Below are 26,933 nucleotides of genomic sequence, written 5' to 3'. Positions count from 1 at the left end.
CAATAATAATAATAATAATAATAATAATAATAATAATAACAATAATAATAATAATAATAATAATAATAATAATAATAATAAAGCCCAAAAACAGTAGTTAATAGTGAATAGGTAAAACGGGCTTTTCTCTCAGCCTTCTATGGAAATGCAGCTTTTAGCCTGAAAGATGCTAGTGAGCACTAAATGATGTCACACATGAATTAACATAGTTCTAACAAATATGCTCCTCTGACTGGAAAGCTTCATCCATCTGTAAATAGAGAAACAGTTCACGACATCTCACTAGTGTGGGCCACTGTTAACCTTACATCAGGGTCTTTAATCTTGGTTCTGGAGAGCCTCTGTGATGCTTGCTTTTATGTGATCCTAGCTCAGCCCATCAGTCATTCCAGAAGCTACTGTCAAGGAACTAAGTCGTAAGAAGAAAATATAGGGCAACAGACCTGACTGTTCCCTTTCCAAACTGCTTTACAATATTAACAGGTGCTGGAATAAAAAACACTGTCTAAGCAAGTTCAAATGCAAAAAACAGGTCTGTAGAGAAACACAATTCCAATCCATAAACATCCTTTTCTTTTTAATACAGTGCTTTATTTACCTAGAGAATATCTGCTTTACCTACAGCACACCATTCATCACTACCCAAGCTCCGTCGACACTTAACTACAAAACAGTTATGTTGGATTGTCTTGATGTAGTGGAGAAGCCACGTTTGAGATATTACAGTTATAACTTTTAAATATTGATGTAAGTTTCCAAGAGCTGGTCTGCTTGTCCTTAGTGGGTAAAGGATGTTTACAGCCCTCACAGAAAATGTCTTTTAACAGCACCAAAAGCCTTTATTTTCTTTTTTTTTTACACCTGAATATCAACAACACAGAGAGATGTGTATAAATGTGTTAGAAGGAAACAGCTTTTGGCCAAATCTAGCTTTTTTTAATCACATGTGTTGACACACAGAGACAGAAAACATCTGCGAGTTACAGTATGTCTTATATTTCATCAGTATCCGAAGTGAATAAACAAGGACAGCAGCAAACAGAAAAAAATAGACAATTGCTCATTCTTTTAGGTTTGCAACTGTGGCAATGGCCACGTTTGCATGGGAGCTTTAATTCCTGTTAACCTGACCTTGTAAACACTTAATTCCTAGTGCTAATTTAATTCCGAATGAGGTGGCTTGTTTATTCCATTTTTAATTCCAAATGAAATAATTTGTCTTTCTTGTAAACAGTAAACAACACTTTAATTCGTTTTAAGTTAATTCCAGTCGTTTTGCGCATGCGTGACTTGTGGCGATGACCCGTTTGATGACGACATAATCTAACATGGCGGCCCGGACTAGAGCCGACATATTAATAATAAGAACCTTACAAGACATGGATCTATTGAAAAGAGGAGATGGACGGAGGCATAAACGTGCAGAAATTAACACGGACACATGGACTTATTAAACACAGAGATCAGCAAATGGAACATGCTTCATCGGACGGGTGATATTAAAACCCGGGGACGGAGTAAATGCGTCCCCATACTGCACCAAGTTTATCATTGTAACGGTTGTTAGAGCTACTATCTTTACCAGGGAACAAATATTTATGCCTGGTTATTGTTTTCAGGAGTTTTACTGGGCTTTATTAACCGGTGATTAGTTGCTATCTCTTTTCCACCAAAGTGTGTTATTGTTGAGCTGCTGCTTCTAAACTACAATCAAAATAAAGGTGAAAACAGTTCTCGTGTGGTGTTCTGTGTTACAGCCGACAATAAAAGGTTTAATGTGTGTTTTTCCCGATAGATGTGATACGTCATGTTCTCCCCCTGTCCAATCAGAGCCTTCCCAACCCCCAGACCTAAAGCAGAATTAAATAAAGCCGAATAAACCTGTTTTCCATGTAAATCTCAGTTCGGGAATTACTATTACCATGTAAACGTGAAGCAGAACACTTTAATTCTGAATTATTTAATTCAGAATAACTCATTTCGAATTAAAAAACATCATGTAACCATGGCCAGTGACTAAGTCTGTTTTGTGTGCGGTTGTGCTCGTGTGCGTGTGTTTTGGGGGAATACAGTATGTGTGTTTTTGCAGCAGGATGTCAAATTTAAACAAAAGATGGTTCCCTTGCAGTAGCGAAAAGGCAGGAGGTGACAGAAGGGTGAGGAGAGGAGGAAAGGGCAAAAATAAAGATATTTAAAAGCCCTGCTGAGACACAGACGACTAAAGTTTTTCAGAGAGGCGACAGGTGACGCTGGAGAGAAGAAAAGGGGTCATACCCTAAGTCTTCATTTTTTTCCCATCAAAACCACACTTGTACCCTAGACATATCATTCCAGGAATATATAACGCAGTAATAATAAAAAGAATATCCTGCTTTGCTTATATTTCCAAAGGAGCCTTTTAGCACACACAAGAATCTGCAAAATATTAAAAGGGAATTCATGAAAAGGTTCCTGCTTAAAGTCTAGCTGAATCTGAACTGTATAACAAAAAGGGTTACAAGAGGATTGGGCCATCCTTATGAATATACTATAGGATTTCTCTAGCTCTGAATTATTGAGAGGACCTTAAACAGTAAAACAACACTCAGTTTTTGCAGGAAATCGAAGTGTTTATGGATGATCAGATAGAATGATTGAACTTTCCTTTAATAAGTAACCCATAGCTGAATTATATGTTATTTCCCTGCATTAGAAACAGGATGGATCTGTTATTAATGTCACACGTCAGGACATTCATTAATCCAACAAACCTCTCAAAGACTTTCTTGCTGTAAAACGTTAAAATGGGATTCTTGTTGATTGTTTACCAGATTCTACATGTACTGTAATCAGTTGTGCTAGCTCGTGCACAAAGATGCTTTTAAAGTGACCTTCTTTAACCTTCCTTTCCCTGATGGGAATTTGCCAATGTTCCATTATCTTTTAGCCTTTCATGCTTTTCACCACCACCTTCTTCAGACATGCACATTGTCATGCAAATGTGCTTCAAGTTTGCCATGTTTTCCACTTTTAAGTTTGAATAACCTCTAGTCCAGAATTGCTTTCTGAACAGTAATCTCACAAATGTAAGCAAGTCACAGAAGCTCAAAGCACAAGATCAAATCATCTGTTAAGAACAGAAAACCCCACAAAAATCAATAAAACACATGACCTGTTTGAGGATGACCTAATGTCTGAGGAGGAGATTGGTGTTGTGACTCTTTTTAAATGCATTTACCGGCTACAGCAACATCTTCCCAGTACTATGTCAAACCACCTTCGGTGCTGCCATCATACTTTGTCCAATAGATTTGACAAGCAGCAAGAACTTCTGCAGATATTATGGTCTGTATTTACATAACACTCCCACAGTAAATGTTTGAATGAGGTTCGACAACTGCAGAGACCATTTGAACACATTAAACTGAACATTACATAAAACCTTGTTCAAGTTGATGTGAGCTTTGTGACACTGTGCCACTGTATGAGGTTCTTCAGATTGGCTGCCTTTGTGTGAGCTTTTATTACAGTTCAAAAACCAATTTGGATGACATTATATTAGGGCCATCAATTACCAGGTTATACCTTTCCTTTTGTATGGCCCAGCTGATGACTTTCTACTAAGAAAGCTGAAATGTAACCCAAGAAGAGCTGTTATGGGTCATTACTTCATAGATACTACCAATATTATTTCAAAGCTGCTGGGGACAAAAGTCAATTCTAGAGTAGGACTCAAGTCAGTTAATGAGCTTGTGAAAGTGAAAGGTAGAATTTGCAGCTCGAAAAGGTTGTTTTGATCTCAACCATAAACACTCCCTTTATTGGCATTGTCGAAAAAGTTGAGTGCTATGCATTTTGGGATTTGGAGTCCTATAGACAGATTGTTATTACTTCATTCTTACCGTGATTTCTTGGGTTTGTCCCCAAAAACTCTGCCAAAGTGATTTTCCAACACGTTTATGGTGTTTTCACAGACTGAAAGTTGTGGCAAAACAATGAAAGATGTTTATTTTGGTGTTTACAGGGAAAAATCCAAATATGGCTGTAATGATATCGTGCAGAATGGAGATATTACGCGCAATATTGGCACACTAGAACAAAAATGGTGTCAACGAAATCACTGTCGTCCTTGTCTGGCAAAGAAAACACAAGAAATCACAGTACGAATGAATTAAAAACAATTCTGGGTGGGACTCCACATCCAACAATACAATGCGCAAAACTTTTTCAAAAATGTCAATAACAGTTTTTAGAGTGGAAATCAAAACAAATTTTCAAGCGACGATTTAATCATTTTACATATTTTTTTTAAAGATTTGTTTGATCTATGAGGCCTACACTAAGCATTTATTTGATAAAAAAAGGCTCATCTCCAGCAGTTTTAGGTACATTTTTAGTATGTCCAATATTTGAACTGACGAACATGTACCAGAGCCTAAAATCATATAATCTGCTACCAGGTACTCTGGCCTAATAGGACAATAGAAACACATTGTAGCGAAGATTAAAGAAATGTACCATTAGTTACCTCAAATCAAATCAAATATTCTAGACAATATTGATGGTTAAAAAAAAGAAATAAAACTGAGAATGAAGTAAAAAAGAATAAAAAAATGTACATTATTATTATTATTTCAAGAGGAGCATTTTGCTACTTAATTGAGCATCCTCTCAACAATGAATATGTACGTATATGTATCTGTAATGGCTACTCTGCCAGGATATACGAGGATTTTCACCCCGTGTACGCTAATATACTTGTAGGTTCCAGCTCCATGTGACCTTGGATGGATAAAGTGGATAAAGAAAAATGGATTGTATGATATAAAACTGAAGGTAGCGATCAGAAAATGAGCTGAATGAGAAGAGATTACGATGGTCAGCAGCTATACTCAGTATGGCTGTGGTGTTTGAACAAGACCATTGTTCAGACACTGAGAATGTGTCAGGAAATTATCACTGCACCATTACACCTCAACTAGCCGTGGCTGTTTATATAAGGTCAGCATAATCCAGGCTGTCCATCCTACCGTTCAATCTGTCCTGCAGAGACTAGGAAATGCTTTTTGAATCTGCTGTTGTGTATTTTAGTTGACCTCTGGCAGTTTTTGTACTCAGCACACAGGGGACATCCACTCTACTGAAGTACGCCTACTTCAATGTTTGACATGAGATGAATTTATCAAGGCTGTTTTGCATATCTTGGTTGAATACTTGTATTTTTGTCATCTCAAATCCATCACTCCCTCTTCTACCTGACTATCTTGCTCAAGGTAATGTTGGAGTGAAATTCTGGTTGCATACCTAAGAAATCATGTTTTCTGGCTGTGGGAGAAAACCACATTACATTAAGACAACTTGAATCAGTCCAATTTATCTCTGATGTCCACCTTTATGTATATAGCATACATTATTGGTAGAGTGTTCACAATTCCAAAAATACTTGTACTCAACATGTAATCAACTATAGCTGCACGATAACCACGGTACCCTGTGGTAATTGTAATGGTTCCTAATATACTAGAACACGTCGGTACTACCGTGGATTACGATAATACCGCTACCAGTTTCCTCTACATAGCGGCTGCCACTACTCTTCTCCTGGCTTCTCACTGCACAGGCTAAGCTCACTGCAAGCTATTAACTTGAAAACATACCAACATGGCAACCGAACTCCACACCTACTGAATGATTGGCTGTTGCTTGTTACTGGTGAGGTCCGGAGATATGATAGGCTGTTTCCGCATGCTGGTTCCGCCCGTCTGTAGCTGATTGACTGTTTGTGTGTTTCTGTTGGCAAGAACGAACTCCAGGAAGACAGCTCCGCTTTGACAGAAACTCGCTTCAAAACAAACAACAAGCTAAACCTGTGCACGGCTTACGGTCACAAACACGAGATAACACATGGCAGAAGCACAGGGCCAGAGCGGCGGGTCTGCCGCGGCGGCGTCATCGTCAGTGGCATCACTAATTTTGCCAAAAAACAAACTCCAAAAGTCCCATTTGGAACTATTTTGGCTTTAAATGAGGCAGAGACGGTAAAGCAATAGAAGATCCACTGTACAGGCGCTGTCACCAGTTATAGGAGCCAAAGGAGGACACTTTTTGTTTGTTTTTCCCGCACGAACTCAGAGCGATCTTTTTTTTTTTTTTTTTTTTTTTTTTTTATTTACAGACATATTTACAATGTACAAACAATATTTACAAATTATATAAATACAAAGGAGGGATCACATCCAATCTCATAAAACACCAGTGACGTCATCCAGAAAATGCATACAGATGTAGTTTTCTCAGGGAATCAGTTCCCATTTATTGTATTTTATCCTCTATGGTTAATTATATTGGAGAAGAAGTATTATTGTCAAATAGTTTAAAAAAAACCAAAAAAAAAACCAGTGGATTTGGTATCCTAAGTTGATTATTTATATTAGTTAAACATAAATTGATGTGCAAAGGAAACTTTTTTAATTTCAACCATATAAATTCTAACTTCATTTATTAGTTTTTTTATTCCTCTTATCATGCACCAAACAAAACTATAAGTAATTAATAAGTATTTCTAACTTGTACAAATACATTGTAGTTCATAAAAATAATAATAAAAAAAGGCTTCAGTATTGCGATACTACCAGGAACCATAATACTTTGTCTGGGATAGTATCGTGGTTACTCATTTTGGTATCGTGACAGCTCTATAATCAACACACTCAAAGCCATGTTAATAAATAATTTACCTTTTAAGACATACATGTTGTGTGGGACTGTGTGTGTAGGTGTCGTCGTTGTTTATTCATATTATTACCATTCTAATTATTAACTACTAGCGAATAAATCAACCATTTATGCTATATGAAGAAACTGTGCAGAATCTGATCATTGAATCAAGCATACATGCATAAAAAAATGAAAAGAATAAAACCAGATTCACAGCAAAACTCATTATTCTGGAATGTTACACATTACCAAATAGGCCGCAAAATTTCCTAAGTTGTGAAATTGATGTAAAACATATTTTGGAGTCTTAGTGTAGAGCCAAGTAGTGTTTAGAAACATTGCTCAACCTCACAACAGCCGTTAGTTGCAATTTTAATGGGCAATATGTTTAAAAGTGCATTATGGCTAAAGCCTCTGGGGGCTCTAAGTGGGCTCTGGTAATATTTCTATTTCATCATGTTTTAATGCAAGAAATATCACTGCTATACGAGACTGTATAGCAGGGAATGCTACACAGACTATAGGTAATCAGATTTTGGGATGAGAAAGATTGCTCATCAGAGCACCACTGCCTCACACCTCCATAGGTTCAACCTGAGAGCTTTTCCTTCATGTTTTTGGGGTGTTTCATGTTTTACGGGTGATGGCTTGTTCCATGGACGGCTGTACACGGGCAAACTAATGCCATGCCTGCTGAAATCCAATCTGCTCATACAGGCACAAGCTTCGCTCTCCCCTCCACTCCGTGCTATGAGCTGCTAACTGACCTTCCCCCTCAGTAAACATCAAATCACCATTTAGTATGCAAATATGCCTAGAATTAGCTTGGTTAACTCACTGAAGCAGGATCAACTACAGCAGTAAAACTTTGTGTAATTTAGTTGTAGCGATTGATGTTGAGAGATACTTATTAAATCATCAGCACCAGAAAACAAACATAATTAAAGCTGCAAGCGGTGTTGAACGGGCCCTCGCAACCACAGGCATGTCAGGATGTGGCACACGTTGAGGTGTGTTTCATGTCGGGGTGTGGCAGAAATTTTAGTGTTGAGACGTAGCTGACCATTTTCAAGAATTATATCACAAACTTTTTTGCAATGTTCTGTGCAAATATATTGCCTATAATTTCCTTTCACCAATAGGTGATGCTATGACAACAATGACGGTTGGGTTAAACCATAACTAATTTTTTTGGCATACAAATGAAAGCTGCTATAATTAATTTGTATATACTTAGCTCTACAAACTCTTATTAACTTCCTTAAGCGTAGCACATCATCCAAGTGAACAGGCTGCTAAGAGATTGTTTTATAACACAACCAAATAACCATGTATGTTTAAAATAAAAATATGAACGTGTGAAGTACTTTTAACAGTGCAGTGTTGGATGCAAGATGTATATTTATGAATGTCCATTAATTTCATGAATCAGACACCATGTAGTTTTCAGACATTCGACAATCAGGCAAAGGTGATCAAAGCCAGCAATGCAAGCTCAGCTTGGCGTTTCTTTGGAGGTAGAAACACCAAAGTAATGCCTGGAGATTTCTGACAGTTAGATGAAATCTAAAAAGTATTTAATATTTCTAAGCCAACTCACACTGTTCACTTTTTAATATGCAAATGCATTTTTACTACATTTGATGTGGTGCACATTGGTTATTTTGGTAGTGCATGCACACCTTAAAGCAGAACTACGTAACTTCTTCACCTTAATAAATCCTTCTCGTAGTCCCTATGAGGGTAATACAAGTGTTTATGGGGTGATTGGGGGGTCTTTTATCTCTCCCTGCTGTCTCTGGCCAGAAAACTGCACTTGCAACTTTTCTGCCTCCGACCCGGTGGCAAGACGTACCTCTTTACGGCAGCTCAATACACACTAATGCTAGAATATCACCAGCCCCGTGGCTGAACACGGTTATCTACAAATTCACTTTTCTCAAACTTATATCGGAGCCGGCAAAAAAAAAGGTAGAGAATACCTTTGTCTGAGGAACGGAGCAACGCCATGCATTGACAGCTCAGCAGCGGCACACACGCGCACACACTCGCAACCCAACGCTCCATCAGGCAGCACACACACAAATATTTATCCATCTATCTATCCATTCACCCATCCACCCATCTACCCATCCATCCATTTTCAGAGCCGCTTTGTCAGCACACAAACAAATACACATCACACACATTTCCACACTCCATTCCGTATTACTCCCACATAATTCATTTATTTTACTTGTCTCTCTTCCTCATACTGTTCACATGGTCACATGGGACTATATGTGTGAAAGCACCCTTAGTGTCACTGTTGTATTAGGATTTTCCAGTGATCGGTTGCTACCGTCTTGGGAGAGCAAAGGTGCGCATGTAGCTGTGGGGTGGGGCAGGCGGGGTGCAGAGTGTTTACGACAGTGACATAACCAAAACAGACCTTTAGGGGGAGCACTAAGCGCAAGTTACTTAGTTCTGCTTTAATTTTAATGTTATTTAATTTTCTCCTTGACAGATTGCCACCTTTTTGTGGTTGTTTGTGTGCTTCCGCTCTTCTAAATCTTCCCTAATTTTGTTTAGTGTTGTTTGAGCCTGAAACGCTTCTATTTGTCTTTTTTTTCCTCCTTTTAGTTAGATCGAGTTGTGTTGCTAATTTTCTTTTCTTCTACTTTTAATTTTACACTTGTGACCTTTCTAGCCACACCATTTTCTCTTCCCCGAATCAGAATAGGACATAAAACTCAGCTTAACAGATGATGGTTAATCACAGATTTGCAGTTCTCACCAACATTCTTGATCAAATGTCTTGAAGCAACAAAGTCTAGCTTTTAAAATGTGGCAGATTGCTGTTAAAAACCACATTAGGACAGTGATCACTGAGGAATATTCCTATATTAGCAGATACACTGCTTGACTCAAACAGCACCTGTCACCATAGTAGACAAGAGCATGATACATAGTATAGCGTTTTCTGGATGATCTGTACCTGTTTGGGGAATATTCTTGGCTCATCCTCGTGCTGCCTGGCAATAATATCAGGTCAGGAAATAAAAAAAGTGTCAGATTACAAATGTAATCTGACACAATGCTGGCAAACTAAATCATACAGTGATCAAAGAGCCTCTCGTTTATGGGAAATTTATCCCAAATTCACACGGATTGAAATTTCCAGGCCGATTGCACGTTTGGTTTTGTGTATTAACACCTTAAAAACTCCTAATAATAGCAAGAAAATACCAGTAAATGTGTTTGCTCACACACATCTGATATAATAGATTGACATTTATACCTCTAGCCTATTTAAAAATCACCGTATTTATTTTAAATACACTATATAGTTAAATTTAATTTGTCTTTGGTGCAAGTTCAATATCTCTGCATGTGTAATCACATAAAGGCCATATGCATAAAAAAAATATCTAGGGACTAGGAACCATTTACATTTTGCAAAAAAAAAAAAAAAAAATCGCATTGATCAAGTTGTTTCTCAGAGACTCGAGATGTATATTGATGCCCTGATCTATGGGGATGAAGATCTACTTTGTGCACTTCATAATTCAGTCATTGGCTTTGTAAAAACACTCTCTCATGAATTACGTATAAACATCAGTATGGCACTTCCACGGTTACGTCGTTTTATAATGGGTTTAATAACACACATACACAGAGACACACACAAAAAAGAATCGATAAAAGTGGAGTACGGTCTTCTGGATTTCTCCAAGGTGTTATGTCTAAACACATTATAGACTAGAGAGACCTCCGACTGAGTTTAAAATACTTCAAATGGTAAGAGTAAGAAGGGATAAAACCCAAATCAATAATAAATAAATAAGCATAACCATGAATAAAGATCGTTAAAAGAAAAAATCACTCCTTCAATAGAAACTTCTCGCATTTAATTATAAGTAGCTGTTAGTTTTTCAAAGTAACAGATTGCCCTCAACAAAACATTTGATCCAAGAACCCCATTAGCGTTAGGTACAGATGTTACCAACCATCATGTCAGTGAATTATTGACTAGGATTACGTATGACTGAAAAAGATTTGGTAATGAAAAATTATTATTATTATTATTATTATTATTATTATTATTATTATTATTATCTAAAATAGGACAGCAAGCAATTCGTAATCAGTCCTTAGGTAGAAATGCATAAAATAACACCTCAGATTGGTGAACTGCACATATGTTGGCATGAGCGAATAAACCCTTTCGTTTTTACACTACACATTGCTTCCAAGTTAAATCAACAAAGCCTCTTTAAACAGTGCATGTCTTTCAAAAAGCAATAGCACAACAGAGCAATAAGACTAATTAGCATTAGAAGTAGTGAACCACGTACACCTGGAGGTGGCTAGCACCAGTTCAGGACAGCATTATAGCTATGTGTATGTGTTATAGTGACTACAAGTAGGTCATTTTAAAAGTGACATTGCTCCAAGACGTTGAATTACATCTGTAGAAACATCTGCTTCCCATTTTAACAAGTGAAACGCTTTCACTTTCCTGGTGTGAGTGAGGTGATTTTGGTTGACAGATCTGTAAGTTCCACTAAACAAATTAATAGCATAATTTCTCAGTTTGCATAATCACATACATGGCACTTAACAGGCAGCTACTGTATGTCCCATATAAATTACTTCTCTTGCTAATTAAATACTTTCTTTACTATCCGTTTTCTACAGATTACAGAAGCAAGACTCAAAAACAGACATCTATGATCTGTGGCATTAACTGAATATTACTTAAGATGATCAAACCATGTTGATATGTGATTACAGAATCCCTCCTGGTCAGTTCTGGTCAAACTGCCCTAAGCAGGCCAGACACTATCGTACTGATAACATTTACCAAGGTCTCTTCTCAGAGACTGTGTCATTGTTATAGCTAGCGCTATCAGCAGCACACAAGAATCCTGAAAGCACAGAAAAACTACAGAATAATTGGACACACGCTGAAACCTTTGAATCCCAGACCGACCGATCTGCCCCAAAAAATCTTTGACCAAATAAACCCTGTGTCCGCATTTGACCTTTAACCCTTCAACTTAGACAACAAATGTTATTGAGTTTGTTTTGGGAAAATTATTAGTGTTTAAAAAAATGTATTAAAACAAATTTAAAGACTTAGTTACCAGTTAACACTGCACTACAGGCAAACAATGATTTCATAGTTTAACTTGAAATAATTTCCATATATATGTTAGAGGAGTATTTTCCCACATAGTTGTATACATATTGGAGATTGGAGATGTTATTGGCTCACCAATATTAACGCCCCCCGATAATATGGCCGATAATATCAGCTGTTGACATCTGTATAGATCGTTCTAACTGATATCAAAAACACTGATATATGATGTTGGTTGAGACAATAGGCTGACATTAGGCTAACAAACATCCACAATAACAGACGGACGGACTGACAAACGCAGGTGAAAACAATACCTACTTAGCAGAGGCAATACGTATTTGGGGTGTCCCGGTATCAATATCGGATATCAGTCCAATATTAGCCTGAAAACGAATATCGAATATTGGATTCGAATTTTCTGATTTTTTTTTTTCTTTTTCATATTTTATTTATTTTATTCAATTGTAGAATACTGTAGATCTTTTCTAACATTCCAAACAACAAAATAAGTAATTATTATTTTTTCATTAAAGAAAAGAGAAAAAGAGAAAAAAAAAAAAAAAGTATGTATGATTCATGCTGATATCGGATCAATATCGGTATCATATCGGAAACAAAAAAGTTGTATCGGGACATCCCCAATAAGTATTCTTCTTTTGCACAGATGTTAATTTGTGGAATACATCCAGTGGTGCATTACATAAAAGTAGCTTTAAACTGTTATATTCATGGAGAGACATATTCTGTGACCTAATATTAAGTTGGTGGGGATGATATCTGTATGTTTATGTGGCCATACCAGCCTGTCATTGCCCGATCCCGTTAGATCTCAGAAGCTAAGCAGGTCTGGGCCTGGTTCCAGGTGCCACAGTGGGGTGACAGTCACCCCAGTGGTGTCCTTGGGCAAGGCACTTCTCCTACATTGCCTAGTTTGAATGTGAGTCTTGGTGGTGGTCGGAGGGCCCGATGGCACACTATGGTAGCCTCGCATCTGTCAGTCTGCAGCTGTGGCTATAGTAGCATTACTATTTTAACAACACATCAGTAGGGTAAAACTAACCTGTCTCACGACTAATCTAAATTCAATAGTACAATAGTAGCTTACCACCACTAAGTGTGGAGTGAAAGAATAATCCCTTAATTCTGTAAAGTGTCTTTGAGTATCTATGATAAAGTGCTATATAAAATTGATGCATTATTATATATTGGTATCGGTAAATATTGGAAATCAGAAATTTAGTGTTGGACAAATTGAGAAAAGCTAATACTGAACACCTCTAATACATACGCATATGGAATGTTGTCCACGCACATTCCATACTTGAGCATTTATCCACAAATCTGGTCCAGATGACAACGGAGGTGTGTTCATGGGTTTTTCAGGTGGGCAACTGTCCAATCCTAGAGCTCAATGACATTTGTTCTCCTTCTTAAACACCAGAGCTCACATAAAACCCTCTAATTGTGTGCTCCCTATTTAAACTGTACTTTTATTCTGCGGGGGTTTTAGAACAAAAACAAGTGAAAGGAATCGTAGCTATGTTACTCTGGTTCAGGCTGACTGATGAAACTCCATGCAGACTGAACATTATTGGCACACTTTGTAGTGTGCACACTGCCAGCCTTTCCTTCTTGTATCACAGCTACTTCTTATCAAGAGAATATCACATTGACTATTCTTTGTTCCTTCATCCCGTGCCAGTACTGCGACAGCTGAGAAATGACTGTATACTATTGTTTAAAGACAATTCTACTGAGTGAGCCTTTTCTCCTCTGCTAAAATAATGTTGTAATCCTTGTATTACTCATCTCTGCCACACATTAAGCTAATTGTGCCACCACATGTTTAAAGGATAACAATGTGAATGCAGTGACCATATTTGAGGGGATTCAATGAGCATTGTGCTAGTCTAGATGATCCCTGCTGGAGACGTAGTGATAAAGTGATTGTGATACATTAATGTGACTGGTCTGCTCCTCACACCCCTGGAAACGTGGATGAAATTGGATTTAAAAAGCTAAGGAGCAACTTAACTAGGACAGTGTTCAATTAGTCTGAACCTGGATCCTGGGTCTGTAAAGCATAAAATTGTAAGATGAGCTTTGGGTTTTAAGTTGGCTAAAGTGACAGTGACGGTCTGGCCTTACTCAAGCTCCTCTGAGCCTCTTTTTGGATTGGATACTATAGTTGGAAGGAAAAAACTTTATTTATAGAACAAAGCATCCCTGGGACACTGGATACGACCTCACTCACTGAACTACATGTCGTATTAAAGACTAATAGAACTCACAAAAGCACAGTAGTCACAATATTGGCACAATACCTTAAGGCAAGGCAAATGTATTTGTATAGCACATTTCATACACAAGGCCCTTAAATGGCATTTCAGATGACTGCCTTTATTAAAGGGAAACTGAAGTTGTATTATTTACCATTTTTAACAGTCAAAGCAGGATGATGCCAAATGAAAAAGTAAAACTTAGGGGCGGATTCACTAAAGGTTTCTGGGTATTAAAATGTGTGCAAACGTCACTCCACGCATTAATAAGGGGTACAAACCCCAGAGAATCAGGACTGCGCGTCTTCTGCGCATCACAATATGGCCACAATGCATTTAGCGCATTTCCCTCTGATGAATATGTAAAGTAGGCAGATATCACAAAGGGTGGGAAAAAATGGGAGGTGGGGGGGGTGCAAATAAATTAATGCAGTGGGCGCAATGCTGTTAATCAAATCTGGAACTGTTTGCGGTAGTACAACCCACAGGCAGGTGCAAACTCACACACAGAGATCAGCTTTACTGAATGTTGACACAAAACACAGCGGAGATGGAAAAAATGCTCCACTTAACTTTTCTAATAAAAGACAATAATTTGAATTAAACACTAGTCAATATTAACAGCCACTGAATACGGAAATGCAGAGAAATGTGTGTGTGAGGGAGAGAAAAAGCGGGACACGTGGTGTTGCGTTGATGGCAGGAGCATCAGGCCAGAATCAGCTGCGTCATATAGAATGGAACAATGTTCACAAATGAGAGTGTGCTGCTCAGGACTTCAGACCTGCTGGGTGATGGTCAGTAGATCATCTTCAAATGGTGCTGATCGACTGATTGTCAGACTGACAAGTTGCATTAACTCACGTCAATGGCATCAATAAATCAATAGGACGGTTTCTGTCCAATCTGCCTGTTTTCCATGCACTCATAGAGCAAAGTTACAGGACCTGGCAGAGCACCCACATTAGAGGGAAAAATATCATTAGGTTTTAAAGTTGTTTGAAAAACAAAACAAAACATTTTTAATTGTTTATTATGTTTTCTACATTATTAAATGTTTATGCAGCCTCCAATTGAACTTCTTCAAATGTAATTTTCTGCTTCTGTGCACTCACTTATCCACATTGAACAAGCAAAATGTTCATTTAAATAGATCGGTCTCAACCACGTCTATACGCGGACTTGTTCGTGGTGCAATGTCAGTGAATTCCCCACAGCAGGTGAGCAAACAGCACCACCAAGGGATTTTATTTCAGATCTCAGTGAATCCACCCCTTAGTTGTTGGTGAATGCCTCAACCATCACACAGTTCAGTAATTGTTTTCAGCACTAAGGCTTTCTGGGCATCAGTCGTTGTTTGGTTGGCTTTTATCCTGTGAATTCATTGTTTTGATGCAGTCTCTTCCCACTAATAAGCCTTGTTTGTTGCAACTAATGTTTTGTTTTGAATTAAACAATAAAATCTCCAATGGTGCCAAAGTTTGTTGTTTTCCTCGAAGTTAGTGACTTTAACAAGGGCTATACTTTCCTGGGGATTCAAAGAAGTTCAGGACTGTTGTTAAATTAAGTGCAATGTGGATCCAATTTATTAAGTAGCTGGAGGCAAATCGCAGAATGATTGCCTTTGTTGTGTTAAGTTTGCTGTATTTGTTAAAAAGCTTCGCTTTGCAAACATGTTCAACTCTGAGCTAATCCTTTGTCAATACTGTTTTATGCTTTTGTTGTGTAATTATTTACATGTGTATATATACCAGGGGCTAAATTACACTTCAATAATGGTGCTAGTATTAGTATTAGTTTCATGTCTCCTGTAGCAAACATGACTATTAAGTTAAAGCAAAGACGTAAGTAACACAAATATTTATTCAGAAAACAAATTGGCTTTTTAAAAAATCCGCTGCTAGGAACTCCTTAAAATTACCATATGTAATTTATAAGTAATATGTAATAAGAAGATTACATTTGCTTTGATTTGAGACCAAATTAAGACAAATTTCCTTCAGTGAATGAAGAAATAAGTCAAGAAATAAGTCAAACAAAGCAAAAATCCAGAGATAGTTTTGAAAACACAAATGTTCTGTTGGGTATTGATGTTGTAAAATCTTTAGTAACATCCTTGAATTAGGATTTAATAAAGTGGTCTCCAACCATCGGTACGTGGACCATTTGGTAACAGGCCGCAAAACAAAGACAAAAGTCAGGACAAAGCAACTCACGATGAATGAATGAATGAATGAATGAATGAATGAATGAATGAATGAACATTTCAAATTTCAATATTTACGTGCAGGCTTTACTACGTTTGCTTCTTGAACCACTGACATTTCATAAATGATTAATAGATACATAGATACTCTTATTATGTTCCAAAGATACACAAATAAAACTTTCTGTTGAGCAAAAGTTGTTTAACAACATTTCAACACAACCACAGGTCTAATGAAATAAAGAAAGAAATTACTTTATTCTATTTAATGCTTATTTCATCCATCCTTTCATCCAGTTGTGCTCCCACAATCCTGTTTAGAGTTTCAGGTTTACTTCCTCATGATGATTTGTTACTTAACAGACAGACAAGCAGAAACATCACAGACACATCAAAACCCACACTTTCATTCACATCTAAATAACAAAATGCCACTTATATTTGACGCCCATGCAGATCAAGGAGAGCATGCAGACTCCATACAACAAGAGTGGGATGTGACCACAGAATGCTTTTTTTCCTAATTTATAAATTAAATAATAGATACATAAATAAATGAATAAAATGGCCACTTAAAGACAGCTACTTTGAATCAGAAAAACCTCCTGGTGATTCATACAGCAGGTCTCTTGGTCTGTCTTGACAGATTCCATGGTTAAAATAGAAGTGTGAAATGTAAATTTTTGCTCAGTTTATATATATAGATGGGACTCTCTTGGTTGCAGCTATTTAATGCACATCCTGTCTCTAAGTCCACCCTGAAACCACCTTTTAAGTAGCTTGAAGAGTATCCTGGCTATATGCATCAAAGTTAGTCAGAATAAACACAAACAAGTGTTGATATTAATAGAAGACTGAGTTTGTTTGGGGTTTAGGAGGGGTGGAGTTTAATGCCAAAATGTTCGCACGAGCAATGACAGTATTATTCATTCAGTTTTTAAAAAAAAAAAAAAACAACAGTTAGAAATAAGTTCACATTTGTTGACGTTTCGTGGACGTGACGACTCAAGTGAAATCTGAAGCAGATGGATACGCTTTAGAAGCATTAAAAATTCACAGAAGCAGGTGTGCACTTGCTAGAACAATTTAGTCATTGGTCCATATACAGGTCAGCCCACTAACAGTCTTATGGTTTAGTTTTAAGGCTCCATCTGCTTTTCAGAATGTTACAAACTCCAAATACCGGCTGCTTTTGAATTCTGCCACATCCGATAAAAACACCAACAGAATTTACTCAACAAAATAAATGTAACAATTAGCGCGCACTCTGTTGGTTAAAAGTTGGTCTCATTCTTTATATTTACTCAAACATCAAAGCTATGGCCTGAAAAATGTCGATTTGTGTCATTGTGTGATTGGTTGTTGATAGGGGTGTACCTCTTCCCTAAAGAAAACCCCATAATTTGACTAAATAAAAATGACAGAAGAGACGGGATGAAATCGGCTTTGTAATCGGAGGGTCACCGGTTTGAATCCAACCTGGATCATCACTGTGGGATGTTGAGCAAGTCCCTTAAAGCTGCACTACCTGAATCTTGAACCATGACAGAGGGGCATGGCTGAATTTGAACCGTAAATCCCGCCCCCCAATCTGATAATCCCTCCCACTCTCCTCTTCTGGAAGTGCACAAAGTTGCGCAAGAGCGCTAAACGTGCACATGCATAGGTTGACAGTCTGAAGTAGCATCCAAACATCTCCTACTTCGTATTTTGTTGCCGAAAATAAATGTTATCGTCACGGGTACGTGTTAGCCCTGTGCACGCGCTTTATTATGTATTGCGGCAGCCAATGAGGAGGCTCCATCGTGGGCTCTGCTCCCCCCTCCTTTCTCTAAATCCTGTGATTGGAGCAGGAGGGGGTGACCGCCAACATTTTGTCTTTCAGGGTTTGATTAACTAAAATAATTAATTATAATGCACAGACAGCAGGCAGATGTACGATTTTTACAGAAATTATTACTTTCACGATCTTATTATGATGCTAATAAGAGTCTTTTTTCTAATTAAAGAAAATAATTTGAGTACCCCAGCTTTAACCCAAACTGTTTGTGTTGTACGTCGCTTTGGATGAAAACGTCTGCTAAATAAAATTGTAATGTTGTAATCTTTACATACACAGGATTTAATCCTACAATGGGACCTGGGAGTTTGCATGTTCTCTTTACTTTGGTTTCTTCCACCATCAAAATATGCATGCAGGGACTCAGACATGTTGGTCCAAATCCACTCATCCATCCATTTTCAGACCCGCTTGTTCCTGTTTTCAGGGTCGCAGGGGTGTGCTGATGTCCTTAAAGGGCCCATGTTACGCTAAATCAACTTTTCTGTGCTTTATACATCATAAAAGTGATATTTTTTCATTGATTCCCTCAATCGTTAGTTAGAGGGTGCTTTGCTCTTTTCTTACTGCAGGGTGAGCCCAAACACCTCACTCCAATTTGATGACGCGTTCCCACTTTGATGACGAATTTATCGCGTCACTGAGCTGGAGAAGCCACGCCTCCAGGAAGCTCTCTGTCGTGATAGACATGTAAACAGACACGCCCACAAAGGTGAGCATTTCAGCGTCCTTCGCGCAGTGCTATGTATGTATTTTCTACAGTCTTTGTATGTACCGGCGAACGCCCCGCCCCCACACTGTCTTGTGTTAATAAAGCAGCATGAGCTTGGCTACGGAGTGGGTGGGAGGAGGAAGTCGGTGTCCCATCTATAGACATGCCCACTCATGAATATGCATAAGTAGGCCGCAAATCTGCCTGTTTGTGTAGAGTTGCTCAGAAAGCGACTTTTCAGAGGCTAAAACTCTAGAAAACAGGCGAGTTTGAGAAAATAAACCTCAAATACTATGTTTTTTGGGTTCTTGGAACAAATAGAGATGGGTGAAAAATCGCAGGACATGGAACCTTTAAATTACTTGTTTATATTTTTAGTTGATTGTTATGATTTAATGTTTACATTGTACAGAGAGAGCACAGTCTACCAAAGTCAAATTCCATGTGTGTTAAATATACATGGCCAATAAAGCTGAAGTCAAATGACTTATTTTTATGTGTAACTTAATCCTTTGTATTGGTAACCGGTGGGTAGAATGCCAGCTGCTGTGATGGCAGGACATTTCGATATTGCTTTTTTCAGAGAGTGACAGAAGAAGATAAGAAAACTGTATCTAATAATAAAGGAATAATGAAGATGGGGGCTGTATAGGGTGAGATTGGAAGATGTACAGGCAGCTGCAGGTTAAATCGATTTCAAAGAAATAACTTTCTCAGCAGATGACAGCTAAAGGCCAGAAAAGAAGCTCGACACATACTTTGGCTGCTAATGTCGCTGATACAGAAAGCCTTAAAGTATCGTCAAACATGCAGCTTGTCAACTTTGTAGACATTTAGCTCCAACCAAACACAGATAAGAAGATTATTTGCCATAACTCTTATCTTCTAATATGTCAATGCCACCCTGGGGACACATATGGCTACAATACATGACATTAAAGTGAATTTTCCACTCTACAGGTCTAAAGTTCAGATTGCAAAATCCTTTAAAGGTTAAAACCCTTGATCAAAACAGAGGCTTTGTTGTAGGTAATACCAAGTAACTACCCAGAGACCACATTTAAAACAATAAGAACCTGACATAAAATACAACAACATACTCTGCAAAACTGAGTTAAAATCAAAGGTGCTTTGCTGATTTATGAGACTGTAATTTCAAGATAATAGCTGCAACCCTCTGGATAGCATCAGTAAAAACAAGCAGTTCAACAGAGGTAAAAACTCTCTATGTATCTTTCATGAAAAGAAATAGACTTCTGCATGATTGCCTCCTGAACCTTTCTCCACTTGCAGCCATATGTAGATTTTGAGGCTAATTTTGGGTTCCAGCTTTTAAAAACGTCGAGCAATATTAAAAGACAATACATGCAGCCAAGGATGACACACAGTAGTCTGAATGTTTGGATTTCTCTGCATAAAAAAAAGAAAATGCACTCCTGTTTGTAATGCTTTTAAAAACTATCGGGCTTTAGCAGATGTTTGGAGGAAAATTCACTTGTGAATGCTGATAGTATAGAGGTATAAGAACTTATGGTTAGTCTGACTCTGAATATCCCCTGTTCTACCATCAGCACGGTCTCAGGAGGGCCATCTTGTTAAAGGTGCAGCAATAATGTGTGACAGTGTTACATTTAGTGTGGGGAAAATAAATTGATTCTACAACAGAACACAAAGTGACCTGTGCTCACTGTAGTAAAAAAAAAAACAACCTATAGAATTAACATCATTAAAATAAGCTAATAACTTGCACAACTCTTTAGTAGTACATAATATCCAATATTTTTAGTTCACAACTACTCACATTCTCAGCTATGATTTACTCCAAAAAAGGGTCAAATGTACCAGTCGTTCTTAATTCAATGTAACCCCAGCTCATGCACAAACTTGTCTGTGATACATTATGAATACCTGGTAGATTTTTTTTTTTTAATTTAGTTAATTATTTCCTGAGTCTAATTGCATCTAGGGATGCACCGAAATTAAAATTTGTGGCCAAATCTGTGTAAAATAAAAACGCTTGGCCGAATACTGAATATCGAATGCGGTTGTAAAGTTTTTTACCTTTTTTTTTAAAATAGTGCATAAATAGCCTAGAATAAATTTCTAGACATGTTTTTAAAGAAAGTAATTGTTTATTGAATATTCTGACATTTTTAAAATATTCCAATAGCCTTTGTTTTTCAAATAAAACAAAACATGCATTCCAAAAAAAAACTAAAGTGCATTAAAATGGATGTATGGTGAAAAAAAATGGTTTTGCTACAGTGATATAAATTCCTTTAGCCTCATTCAGAGGGCCAAAGTTGAAAAAGTTCTGTTTCCTCCCTCCCTTGTTATTCCACATTTTGTAAAAAGTCAGCTTTAAACAGGCAAGTTGGATTTTGCCCACGTTGGCAGGTGACGTCACCAAACACGCCTCCTAGAATGTGAGCTCCTCCCTCTCCGACTATCTAACAGCTAAAACAAACACTGTTTAATAAAGAATATATATTATACTTTATTGCCATATATCTCATACACTTGTGAACCGAGGAGGAAACAATGGGGTTGTTTACGGATTCGTGGCTCAAAGCGCTAACAACGGCCTCGGATGTGGAATTGGACCACTTCCAACTTTTATGCGGTGACAGACGACAGAGTGCGGAAAGGAAAGAGTCTGGCTGTGTTTGTGTGCGGAAAGGAGGAGCTGCTGCTACTGCTCTGGTTCAACGCGTACACACTTTTCTGACTCAAAATTACTGCATGTTGTTTGATTGCGTCTTTGAGTCACACGCTACTATTCGGCCTTGTTTTTAACTCACTCCACCGAAGGCTGAATGTGATTTTTTTTGCAATATTCAGCCGAATATATTTGGCCACCGAATATTCGGTGCATCCCTAATGCAGCTGATGTATAATTTTAAATGTGAATAACACATATAGGCTATTTATAGACATATATTACCAAGCACAATGTTGTACAAAAATATGCAGTTGTGACTTGGAGTAACACTACATTATTGGGGCGCAAATTTTAAAAAACTGCCCGAGGATGTCACTCCTAGAGTAACTACTGTTAGTCATGGTAACACACAACACTGCAGGATATATGAAAGTATGAAACTTAAACACAAAGTGAATATGTTGTTGCATTTGGAGGAAAACAAGTCTGAAAGCAGTAATTCTCCATTTAAAACAAAAATCGAGTTTGAAACCACAACACCACAAAGCATGCTGGGAAAGCTGCACTAGGATGTTCAAATACATTGATTTATCACTTTTAATTGAGTAGAAATAGTAGAATTGACCCATATGTAGTTATTTTACATTAAAAATAAGATAATTGAGTAAACTGTAATCTATTAATGAAAGTAGTCATTTCTACACCCCCTAAATCCTTTTATTTTTATACACACTGACAACTGACCTTAACGCATTGAGTTCTAAAGTAGCCAACCTGATCTGTTCAGACTGCACTGCTGTGGTAGTCAATGTGGGACTATGGTCAGATTATGAAACACATCCCATCACTGATGATGCAGACATATGATATATGATCCAGTATAGTTCAGCTCAGAAGTTGCTTAATGGCTGATTTAAAAAGATCAAATCCAAAAGGCCTGTCTGAGCCAGAGCAGCTCTCTGGGGTGAGGACAACAAACATTTTAAAAGTAGGTCTGCTTCAAAATACGGTGGAGGTCTTGAGTTGCTATGACATCAAACCCAGAATTCATTGAAGCTCGGCAAAGGATATTTATATTAATGAAGTTAACAACAATTCCTGTAATTCCCTGCTCCATGCTGTGTGTGCGTCCCTAAGAAGAGTTGATCTTCCTTTGTGTCGTTCGTGCCTCTATTCAAGGAAATAAGCTGAAGCACATCATCAGTCTCACAGCCTCACAATAGAGTCTGTGGTGGCATGAATGATAATTTGGCCCTAAATGATCGTGATAGATGGATGTTCGTTCAAATACAATATTAGGTGTGTGTGTGTGTGTGTGTGTGTGTGTGTGTGTGTGTGTGTGTGTGTGTGTGTGTGTGTGTGTGTGTGTAGTGGGAGGAAGGGGGGTCATTTGCAAAAGGGAAAGATCATGATGGTGATTTATGGGATTCGGGGGGCAACCCATGCGCATTGTGACATGTCACATGGACAAACTCATTACGTGTGTGTGTGTGTGTGTGTCTAAGATGTATAGAGAATGCTCTTCGTGTGTCAGACTAGGCAAAAAGGGGAACGGGATGAAAACGTGACTGCATTGAAAGCTTGAAAACTGTAATTTCAGATATGAATTCATTACACGGCCTCTCATCAGCAGCAGCTGCGGTAATGTGGTGCAACAGCGCCGCTTAGCGTCCACCAGCAGCACTTCGCCCCACTTCTCTCTCTCTGTGCGCGTGTGTGTGCGTGTGCGTGTGCGTGTGGGGGGCTGTCAGCCTGCCCTTCCTCCCGCTCACCTCCCCAACACACCTGTTTCAAATCAGTAATCAGCTGTGTGCATGCGCGCGCACGAGCGTCTCCTTACCTTCAGTGTCACAACGCGCGGCTGCTGCAGATTTGCGGAGGTTTTCGCGAAGGTTTTGCGCCTTCTTGTTCTGCTGCTGAGTGTGTGCGGTGAATGTCTCGCCTCGGCGCCGCGCTGCGAGGCCCCGGAGCCGCCGTGACATGCCCGCGTACCGGCGTCATGGCTCCGTCTCACAGCGTCCGTGAAAGCAGAGGAAAAGTGTTCAAACTTGGTCTAGAGAAAACACAAAACACACGGGGAAGACTGTGAATATCAACTCCAAACAGCGCAGACTTGTTGACTTGCGCGGTTTCTAGAAATTGAGCTGCGCCTATAAACACTTAAAAACACGAGCTCTGGGTGTTATTACTCGATGACATTTGTATTAATGGGAATTTAATATGAACTCAACAGCTTGAATGACATCAAATAAGGGGACCAGTTAAAAGAAATGGGGTGTGCGTGTGCGCGCATTCATCTGCGTTCTGCGCGTGTGTGCGCCTTGGATGCAGAGCTTGCTTGACGAAAACAAATTTAGAGGAAGGCTGATGTAAGGTGAGACACAAATCAACACACGAACCCCCCCCCCTCTCTCTCTCTCTCTCGAGTGTGTGTGTCAGAAAAAGAATGAGTGGGGTTAAAACAGCCTGTGGCTCCTGTGCCAATATTCCCCTCACGCTGCTTTCCAATGCCACTAAATGTAGGGCATGCAGCAGGTTGAGAGCAGAGGACAGGAACCAGTCCCCTCCATCAACACCTCTGCTTCACTTTAAACACTGTTTTCCTCCCCATCACCTCAATATCAGAGTTAGTGCTGAACTATGCACGCCTCCCACGCACACCAAAAATGAGAGGGGGAAAAGCAACGTTAAAGATAAAGCTCACCCCATTCCCGTGACACATCTCTCCAGGCGGCCAGGTGGAGATGACATTGCAGCCTGTTACTCCATTCGGATGCCCTCGGCAGGAGTGGGATTTACAGACGACTCTCCTCCTGGTTTCAGTTTAATCCAGGAATTGTTTTTCTCCCCTCCATCAAAAATCGGTCTCCACCTTCATCCAAAAAAAAAAAAAAATGTCACCAGGGCACTAATAATCCACAGAGATGAGGAGACTTGTGTCACCGTTGTCCGTTTAGGAGTATTCCTTTGGCTGAGCGGCCACTGACGCGCGGGGATCAGTCAGACTTGGTCGGCCCCGCGCGTTCCGCAGTGACGGCTCATGGACAGGTCCGCGCACCTCCTCCTCCTCCTCCTCCTCCTGCTTGGATTCTTGGAGACTGAGGAGGGGATTCCGTCACAAACCACATCAAAACACACACGTATGTATCCACGCGCATACGCACACCCACTCTCCCCCCCGTCTCCTTTCTCACTCGCCCATCTCCACACTGCGTCTCCCTCACTGCTATCCAAAGCGGCCTTTGATAATTCTCACCAAGTTAAATCAGCCAGACTTGGCTATTTTTCGTGCCTCTCTCTCGGCTTCCTGGTGGAGAGGAATATGGAGAGAATCTCAGCCTCTTTACAGCGCAGCCCGACGCCCACGCGTCACTTGGTGAAGGTAGCCTGTATACTCGCACACACCAGCCTGGTTAATTAAACATAGAAGAGAGTAGAGGGGAAGTGGTGGAGGAGGAGGGTGCGCACTAGAGTGACTTCATCCTCTCATCATGTCACACAGAAAGGAGATGAGACCCGTGCCGTGCGTCAGGGAAATTATAGGAATTTCACCGAGTCCTGCACCGTCCCCCAAAAACACTCCAACTTCACAGCTTCTCAAAACCGACGTCTGTCTGCTTCTCGGTCCCCATAGATGTTGGGCTCTTGTCCTTCTCGTTATCGTGCCATGGGAGAGTGAGAGGGGGCTGTAGCGCGCACTAGCGTCATGGCACCGGTGCCGCGGCGCCAAATTCAGAGCGCGCGCGCGTTTCTTCAAGCATGTATTTTTGGCGGTGACGAAAATTGTGTGTGTGTGTGTGTGTGTGTGTGTGTGTGCGCGCGCGCGCGCGCGTCCACTGTGTCAGCGTCTCCCTTTAGCTACTTATTTGTGCACAATTGGTTTAAATTCCTGCATCAGTCATATTCATCCCCCAACCTGTCCCACAAAGTTCTATTGTGTGTGTAAATCCACGTTATTCCCATTTAATAATGTTCTGCACTATTTCTCACTAGAACCGTATAGCTAAATCCAGTGTCGTATAGGTCAGAGTTTACATCAAAATAATGAAATAAGGGAGAAAAAAAAAGAGACAAAGCTGACATAATACCCAGTCTCAAAACTGCAGCGCATGGGGTCCTCAGGGACCCCACTACCCCCCAACCACACACTCATACATCTTTCTCCCTGAAGCTCCCTTTGAGTGTTGCCTTAGAGTCCCATCGCAGACAGATGGTGTAGATGCAACATGGGGTCATGTCAGCAGACTCGGCTCCGCGAGGAGTAGCTGTCATAAGCTGAGTTACCTCAGAGGCAAAGCACAGTGCAGAGTAAGCAGATCAGCAGGGTTAATGTTGAGGGGACCTCCACCAGCATTTTTCTCCTCCATCCCCGACTAAAATCTCAACCCAACCTGTTGAGGTTTCCCATCATCACAGCTGTAGATTAAATACAACAACACATTTCCCAAAAGTCATACTATATTCTCAAAATGGCAGCACGCATCTGTACAGCAGCCTCACAAGCTCTTAGCATTAAGCCCAGTTTAATAGAGACTTATAGCTGAACCAAACTTAGAACAATAAGGTGATGGTTTGGCAGAAACAGCAGATCCTGCGATCCTAGCTATGGATAGGTGGACTACAGCTCCTGAGAACACTGGACTGGCGTAGCAGAGTGCAATGGACAGTGGCCAGTAGAAGTGTTGCACGAGGAAACAGAAGCGAGGCGGCCCGCTAGCTAGGCTAAAGGCTAACGCTATCAGGCCACCAACCCTGTTTTGGTTTGTGGCCAGTTTTCCAGGTTGGCGGCCGACCAAATTCAGACTGTCATAGTGAAGAGCCACTGCTTCAAGGCTATAGAACATTTGACTGTTAAATGCTGGCAAAGCTATAAGACTCGTGAGTCCAGCATGCACCACTCCAACACGAGAAAACATCACACTCTCTGAAGTAAAGACAGACAGTTGCCACGGTTACATGACGTTTTTTTTATTTATTCGGAATTAGTTATTCTGAACTAAATCATTCGGAATGAAAGTGTTCTGCTTTTTTTGATTCCACTTTAAGTCTGGGGGTTGGAAAGGGTTCTGATTGGACAGAGGGCAAATGGGAAAAACACACAACAAACCTTTTATTGTCGGCTATACCACAGAGGACCAAACGAGAACTGTTTTCACTTTTATTTTGATTGTAGTGGTGAAGCTCGACAATAACACACGATTTAAGTTTGGACCACGGAGCAGAAAGGAGACAGGAACTAATCACCAGTAAAAAGCCCAGTAAAACTCCAGAAAACAATAACCACGAATAAATAGTTGCACCCTGATAAAGATAGTAGCTCTAACAACAAGTAAAAATAATAAACTGGTGATATCACAGCCTATACATGCAGTACGGGGATGCATTTACTCCATCTCCGGGTCATAGTATC

The 26,933-nt window shown here is 39.4% G+C and overlaps 1 protein-coding gene across 2 annotated transcripts in view; it reads right to left on the bottom strand.

Annotated features, from left to right (window-relative positions):
* grin2ab (glutamate receptor, ionotropic, N-methyl D-aspartate 2A, b) overlaps window positions 1–26,933 on the bottom strand; it is a 177,816-nt gene that overhangs the window by 134,197 nt on the left and 16,686 nt on the right. The window contains exons 2-3 of one of the 2 annotated variants that reach the window (XM_028444168.1): window positions 24,228–24,395; window positions 23,364–23,576 (exon numbers count right to left, since the gene is read on the bottom strand). In XM_028444168.1, coding sequence (XP_028299969.1) covers window positions 23,364–23,576; window positions 24,228–24,245 — 231 coding nt within the window. In that variant the 5' untranslated portion in view covers window positions 24,246–24,395. Of the gene's footprint in view, window positions 1–23,363; window positions 23,577–24,227; window positions 25,190–26,933 lie in introns of those variants that run through there. The other variant, XM_028444159.1, reaches the window with a different exon arrangement.

The sequence above is a fragment of the Gouania willdenowi genome, chromosome 1, assembly GCF_900634775.1.
Source record: "Gouania willdenowi chromosome 1, fGouWil2.1, whole genome shotgun sequence".
NCBI classification, from domain to species: Eukaryota; Metazoa; Chordata; class Actinopteri; order Blenniiformes; family Gobiesocidae; genus Gouania; species Gouania willdenowi.
This window is presented reverse-complemented; position numbering and strand designations above follow the sequence as displayed.